Consider the following 7,334-nt stretch of genomic DNA (forward strand, 5'->3'; position numbering starts at 1 on the left):
AAAAAAAAAAAAAAAATCTCTACGCATAAATCCACTTAGAATAATTTTTCCCCCTAAAGGATATATTATTGAAGTACAGGGCTTTATTGTTTATTCTACTGCAGACACCACAGGACACCATGTTCTTCAGGTTAGAACTGAGTACTTGAGAAACTATATGAATAATTGCTTGTTGAACTGTACATGTGAATTATCTCTATTTTCCAGCTAACGATTGAGCCTAAAATTATTAGTATTTTTGTAATTTTGAACCATGTGCATTTGAAGTTGGATTAGTGACAAAGTCTTATTCATTTTTCAAGTGTTAGTTCTGAGGGCTTCTCCCCAGCGTTGCTGCTAGATAATACTGCACCTTTGCGCTAACAAGTAAAAAGCTGATCCTCCGGGTTGATGTTGTCTCATGCCAGGGCTCTAGGCAGAATGGGCTGGAGTTCAGTCCCCAGCCATCTTCTTAGCAGGGCATTCTAGATGTTTAATCTTTTATGTTGACGTGTTGATATCACTTCCATTAGCCATTTGTTAGAATTACTAAATTAAATTTACATAATTCAAGGATCTAAAAAGACCAGAAGTTCAGTCAGAATCATTTTTCTGAGATATTTCTGCATTCCTCTGAAGAAGATAATTTGTTCAAACTTAACAAAAACAGGTGTTAAAATTGAGTAGGTTTTGAGAATACTCAGACTTTTTTTAGTCTCAAGCCCTACATGAAATACATTACAATCCCTTAAATCTTCCAATCTTAGAGCTAGAAGACAAGTTGAGCACCCTCACTTTACCCAGGGGCAATTTTGTGTCCCAGATGACAAAGCTCTTAGATCTACTCATTTGCTTACGGCTCCACCAGTACTTCTAGGTCAGGTCCTCTTTCACCTGAAGGATTAGCCATACTTCTGGAACCATTTTCCAGGTTCCTTGAAATAAATATCTTCGCTTTGCTGGGGACCCTAGTTTCCTGTTAAGTAGTGAATGACCCTTCTTTCCTCCCGCCAGCCACAGTCCTATTTCACAGAGGAAGAGAATGACCAGCAAAGTCAACTTCTACTACAGAGAAGTAGCAACTGATAAAAGGCCAAATCTTACAACGTGAAGAAAAAGACCCACTATCCTGCAGCCAACTCGTATCAAAAGTTAATCTATTTAGTCCTCTTTGCCGGGGCTAGTCTACAGTTTTTCTTTTTGTCTCCCTCTTACCACTCACTGCCTGCCCAATCACCAGGTGGTTGTCGTTGTCCTTCCCGGCTAGTTGCCAATAAAGTTGTTACAAAGTGACCTTGAGTATCTCCCTCGGTGCACCCGAAACCCCGCCTTCTTCATCCGGGTGCTGCGGCGCGAATAAGAGCTGGACCGCGCTTGCGCGCTCAGTCCCATTACTTCGACCTCTGCCGCCGCCGGTGCCGCAGCCACCTCTCGGGAAGGTAAGTGGAGGGCACAGGGAGCCCGGCCTGGTCAGGGCGGAGCGGCGCCCAATAGGGACCCATTCATTGTGCCGGCGCCTCACTGGGCACGGGGCCCAAACTGACGGCGTGCACGGGAGCCTGCGGGGCCTGGGTGGGAAGGACAGGCCCCTGGAGGGCACTTGACCTTAAGCCTCTTTGCCTCCGCAGAGAGGAAGAGGGAGAGGAGCCCACGTCACCTGTCACCCAGTATCTCCAGCCGCGCGGTCCCGAAGAGTGTAAGATGTTCGCCTGCGCCAAGCTCGCCTGCACGCCCGCTCTGGTGCGTAGCCCAGGCAGGGCCGGGGGGAATGAGGGCTGGGCCGCTTGTCCTGGAGCGTCCACGTTGTTGAATGGGGCAACCCTCGGGCGGGGCACACCGCCCTCCGGGAACGACTGTGTCCTCACCCATTAACCTATTGCCGTTTTCTTCCTTTCTTCCTAATCTTAGGGCATCTCAGCCTTCTCCTCGCCACTAGGGCGAGGCAGAGCAGCCGAGGCCTAGCTGTCAGGCCTCACTCGATGTAGGTCAAACTCTCCTGTCCTTAGACCGGAGCGGCCCTTTCCCCCACCTCCTCTCAGCTTCTCTGTTGGATTGGGGTCGACCGCGAAGCCTGGAGTACTGCAGAGGATGTAGGGGGCCGCTGAGGCCTAGTTCACCTCAGCAGCGCTTTCCAGTGCCTGTCTGTAGGTCAAACTCGTTTCTGCAGAGGGAGGGACTTTGCCTTTCCGTGTGGGGGCGGAAGAAGGTGGTGGGGGAACGAGCCCAGAGTCTTTCTTCCTGCCTCTGGAGTATTATTTTCATAACAATTTTGCAGGCTTTAAGTGAGTCTAAATCTGGAGGATTTGTCTTAGAGAATCAGATCTTGGTTCTGAAGGGTTTTTCTGTGACCTTAGTTTAGTAGACACTCAAGGGCAGAGAAGTTGGACTGGAATATGTCCTTATGGTCAGATATTTCACAGATTATTCTTAAACTGATGTAGAATTGCGTAAGTTCCTTTTTTAGACACCTTTTTTTTATGATTAATGGTCATATAGAAATATCTTTGAAATGGTCAGGGCTTATATTAACTGCTGGGCTATTTTGAGTGATGAATGTTTACAGTGACACTACTAATATACTTGTTGGTCCACTTAAAATTGCCAAAGAATGTGTGGTATTTATTGCTTTTTTCTGACTTGACTTATGGCGCTACAATAATGGAAATGTCAAAAGCATTTCTTACTCTCTTTGTAATTAATTGTTATTAGAAATTTTATTTAAGGTAGCAAGCTTTACAATTTCATTAGCATGAAACGTTATTAAAATTGCTTCATGTATTAAAAATGACCAAACAGCGAAGAGTCAATTCAGAAGTCTCTGATTCATTTTTACTGCTTGCTTTTTTAGAATTCATGGTACCAGAAAAGTCATTGAAATCTTACCTGTATTCTTTCTTAATATTGGAATTCTTTTTTTTTTTTTTTTTTTTTTATCATTAATAGATCCGAGCTGGATCCAGAGTTGCATACAGACCAATTTCTGCATCAGTGTTATCTCGACCAGAGGCTAGGACTGGAGAGGTAATAGTAGCAATAATTGAAATTAGGTAACACTACCAAGTAAGGGTAGGGTTTTGATTAGAGTGAAGGAAAAAAACTTTATTAATAAGAGTTTGAGGGCAATTCTTTTCCACCCTTTTATCCAAAAAACTAGATGAGCCAAGTAGAGAAATTTCTCTATCCAAAACTTGACCAAGAAATACTGTGGTACTTATATTCAAGTCTATCGATTTAAGTTGCCTATATTTAAAATTATAATAGCTACAGTTATTGAAAAATCTGCTCTATTGGGCTGGATGCGATGGCTCACACCTGTGTTCCTAGCACTGTGGGAGGCCAAGGCGGGAGGATTGCTTGACCCCAGGAGTTCGAGCCTATAGTGAGCTATGATCACACCACACTGTACTGCACTGCAGCCTGGGTGACAAACCAGGTGAGACCCTCTCTTTAAAAAAAAAAAAAACAAAAAACCCTACTCTAAAAGCATATTTATATATGTTGTTTCTTAATTTTCAACACGCTTTTAAGATGTAGATATTGTTATCCCTATTCTGCAAGAGTGAGATTATTCTAAGCTCTTGATTTGCCTCTTTACACTCAGCTACAAATAAAAAAGTAGTTATCATTTTGACAGTATGGTACTTAATTAAAATAGCTACCTGTGATTACTGATAGACCTTTACCTTTATTTTCTGTTTTCTAGGGCTCTACGGTATTTAATGGGGCCCAGAATGGTGTGTCTCAGCTAATCCAAAGGGAGTTTCAGACCAGTGCAATCAGCAGAGACATTGATACTGCTGCCAAATTTATTGGTGCAGGTGCTGCAACAGTAGGAGTGGCTGGTTCTGGTGCTGGTATTGGAACAGTCTTTGGCAGCCTTATCATTGGTTATGCCAGGTAATCATTTCTATCCCTAAATAAGTAAGTTTAAGAGCATGCTTGCAATAGTTGGAAACTTAGCTACTGAAATAATAGCTACTTTGCATTAAGTGCTTACTCTGTGTCTTGCATTACATTTAAACGGCTTTGTATGCATTATCTCAATTCTCATAACAGCATTTGGGGTATTATGAGAATAACACCTATGAAGGTCTAGAGACACAGAGGTCACATTACTTGCCCAGGTCATAGCTAGTAAATGTCAGAAAATGAATTTTAACTACATCTGACTTAAGAGTCTGCATTCCTAACTGTTAAACTATTTGGGGAATAAAGTTATTAGAGCACATTCCTTAAAAGAATCAATTTATTTTATTTAAGACCTAAACTGTCAGATCTTAAAAGGTATAGACCATATTTTCAGAGGGATAAGAATGTCAGAACCCATCAAAATGAATGAAAAGTAACCATTTATGTTGAGAGACAGCCCCCTACCTTTACACCATATCAGAATTGAGGAGACTAGTATAAGAGAGATCTAGGCAAATACTCTTCCAGCTGACTTTTCAGTTTACAAAAATCCCCACACTAGTAATCTGATTCTTTAACGTTTACCAAACATGTCGAAACTAATATTTCAAAGTAACAGTCATATGTGGTCTCTTTTAGAAACCCTTCGCTGAAGCAGCAGCTGTTCTCATATGCTATCCTGGGATTTGCCTTGTCTGAAGCTATGGGTCTCTTTTGTTTGATGGTTGCTTTCTTGATTTTGTTTGCCATGTAACAAATTACTGCTTGACATGTTGGCATTCTTATTAATTACGGATGTAATTCTGTGTATCTTACTGTGACTCCGAAAACTGTAGTATTGGTGTCATGGAAATGTACGTTATTTCCAAAGTCATTTCATTAAAGATGAAAACTTTAATTTCTTCTGTGATTTGTACTTACACTAAGGTTAGATTATCACAAAGAAGAATGTGCATTCAGACAGATGCTGTCCAATTCAGAGGAAGCTACAGCTGAAAATATCCCAATGTAATTTTTATCGGAATTCTTTTATATAGTGTTCTGCATATTGTAATTCATAGGGCTTTTGTTTATTCATATAAAGGATAAATATTCGGGTGTTTTGAGCTTCTATAAAATATGGTTAATTAAAGATAGTTAATACTCAAGATGGTCTTGTGTTTTTAAGGTCTAACATCAGTTAGAATACTTCAAATCAGAATCACCTTCCAGGTGGTTGGTTCTAAAAATAAATCACGTCAGCTTTTTAGGAAATGAAGCCTTAAGCTGGGAGGTAATGTGATTTTTGTTTTTCAGTAAGTCTCACATTAAGCAATTGTGTGCTTATAATGAATCTTCCATGTCTTTTCAGAACAGGTTCAGTCCAACTAGCAGCTAGTTTCTTACTTGAACAAGACTATTAAAAACCAAATATAAAAAAGTAGACTGAATTGGTTAGATTTTTACAGCCAAAAGTTGCTGTAAGGCAGCGTTTATCACTGTTGCTAACATGTTTATAGTGGGAGTCTTGGGGATGATAGCTGGTTCAAGAGTATTTTGCTGCTAATACTTTATGTTCCTTCTTGGTCAAACTTTTCCCATTCAAAGGAAGAAGGTGGTGCTACTATAGACAGTTTTTCCCCTAGCAAATGTATTGTACCATAATATCTATCATCCAAGTTTCAGGGTTTTTTGAAAGTTGATAATTAGGAAAGCGACATTTTACTTTTTTTAGTGCCCTTTGCCTGTTTGATTTCCATTGAGAATGAGCAGTCAGTTACCAAAGTTCCTCAAGTGTGGGAAGACTGCCTCCATCAGAATCAGTGCTCGTTGAAAAAATAAAAATCCCTAGGTTCCAGACCTACTGAATTGGACTCTTTGGACACGAGATTCAGCAATCTGCATCTTTAAAAAGGCTTCCCAGGTGATTTTTGTGCATACTGTTTGAGAATCACTAAGTTATACATACGCTACCTTCTATAAAGTGAAATGAGGCCCAAAAAAGCTAAAAAGGTAGAGCTGCTGCCACGTTTTTAGTTGATTCATCATCTAGTCTATATCACCCAAAAGAATTAGAAATAGGCATTCAGACAAAAACCTGTATACAAGTATTCATAGAAGCACTACTTACAAAAGCCAAAAGGTAGAAACAACCAAATGTCTATCAGCTGATGAATGGATAAGTAAAATACATCCATATAATGGAATATTCCGCCATGAAAATAAACGAGGCACTGATACATACTGAATAAATATAAGTGAACCCTAAAAACATGCTAAGTGGAAGAAGCCAGCCACATGATTCCATTTATATGAAATACCCCAAACAGGCAAATCCATAGTGACAAAGCCAATTAGTAGTTATCAGGAACTAGGGAGACAGGTGAAGAGGGAGTGGCCGCTTAATGCGCATGGGGATTCCTTTTAGGATTATGAAAATTGGATGAATTACGGCTGATCTGATGGCAGTGGGTTATCAGAACTTATTAACATGAGTGTCATTAAAGTTGGGATATAGCCCCTCACTGCTAAATCTGGCTTAAAAATTTTTTAAATTTTGATGAATTAGTGGTGATGGTTGCACAACATTGTAACTATACTATAATGTATGTCACTGAATTGTACACTTTAAGGTGGTTAAAATGGCAAATTTTCCATGTCTTACTGAAACTACTGTACTATGTAATACAAAGTACATAGTATAAAATTTTAAAAGTGATAGGAAAATGCTGAGATTAATAGTCATCTATTCCAAGTGTATTTTAAATAAAAACAGTCTTGGTAAAGACCTGTTCTTGGTGCTGGTTTTGGTGGTTGAAAAGGCTTGAAACATTCATTCAGAAACAGGTTTCTTGTAAGAGATGTCCCAGCTGAGGGAATCTCCCAGAATGAAAATGGACTAACTGAGCTGTGGCTGCATAGTCTTAAGGCTACTAAGAAAACAATAACAACAAAAAACCACACACAATGACTCAAACTTTATAGAGGGGAAAGGACATAGTGCATCAGAAGTTTTAACATCGTTGAGTATACATCCTTTTATTTAATTTTTATTTCTAGTAACAAAGTTATGACATTGAAAGTACATCACTGGAATGCATCTACTCCTAGCAGAAATGTTTATTGTGCACCATTTTTATAGGAAGTACTACCTCAGCTTATGAGCTTTGCAAACAAATATTAACGCTAAATGCTTTTTACTGACTTCTTTGTTTCTGAACAGAAGCTGATAAAGATACTATTTTTCTGTCAAAGATGAAATGGATTTTCTATGTTGATAAGATGATGTTGGTAAAATGGTGAATTAAATGAGTGGCAGTTAAGTGTTCAGATGTTCAGAGGGAGTAGAAATAATTTTATAGTTAAAGAATCACATGAAAAAGTACTATTTGTAATTTAAGACAAACCTTAACCATGTCACAAGGACAGACCAGAAGAAGAGGGCATCTTGGCTAGTGCAAAGCACG

General features: G+C 39.5%; 1 protein-coding gene across 4 annotated transcripts; it reads left to right on the forward strand.

Annotated features, from left to right (window-relative positions):
- Positions 1-436: 436 nt before the first annotated feature.
- On the forward strand, positions 437-6,653 carry ATP5G3 (ATP synthase, H+ transporting, mitochondrial Fo complex, subunit C3 (subunit 9)). 4 transcript variants are annotated; one of them, XM_011991860.1, is made up of 5 exons: positions 1,315-1,418; positions 1,608-1,719; positions 2,923-3,000; positions 3,683-3,876; positions 4,528-5,727. In XM_011991860.1, the coding sequence occupies exons 2-5, from the start codon at positions 1,681-1,683 to the stop codon at positions 4,640-4,642; spliced, it is 426 nt and encodes a 141-aa protein (XP_011847250.1). In that variant the 5' UTR covers positions 1,315-1,418; positions 1,608-1,680; the 3' UTR covers positions 4,643-5,727. The 4 variants fall into 4 exon arrangements, with proteins under 4 accessions (XP_011847253.1, XP_011847250.1, XP_011847251.1 ...); XM_011991861.1 differs by having other exon boundaries at positions 1,370-1,418; positions 1,591-1,719; positions 4,528-6,653; XM_011991863.1 differs by having other exon boundaries at positions 437-1,719; positions 4,508-4,786.
- The last annotated feature ends 681 nt before the right edge of the window (positions 6,654-7,334 follow it).

The sequence above is a fragment of the Mandrillus leucophaeus genome, unplaced genomic scaffold (assembly GCF_000951045.1).
Source record: "Mandrillus leucophaeus isolate KB7577 unplaced genomic scaffold, Mleu.le_1.0 Scaffold40, whole genome shotgun sequence".
In the NCBI taxonomy this organism is placed as follows: domain Eukaryota; kingdom Metazoa; phylum Chordata; class Mammalia; order Primates; family Cercopithecidae; genus Mandrillus; species Mandrillus leucophaeus.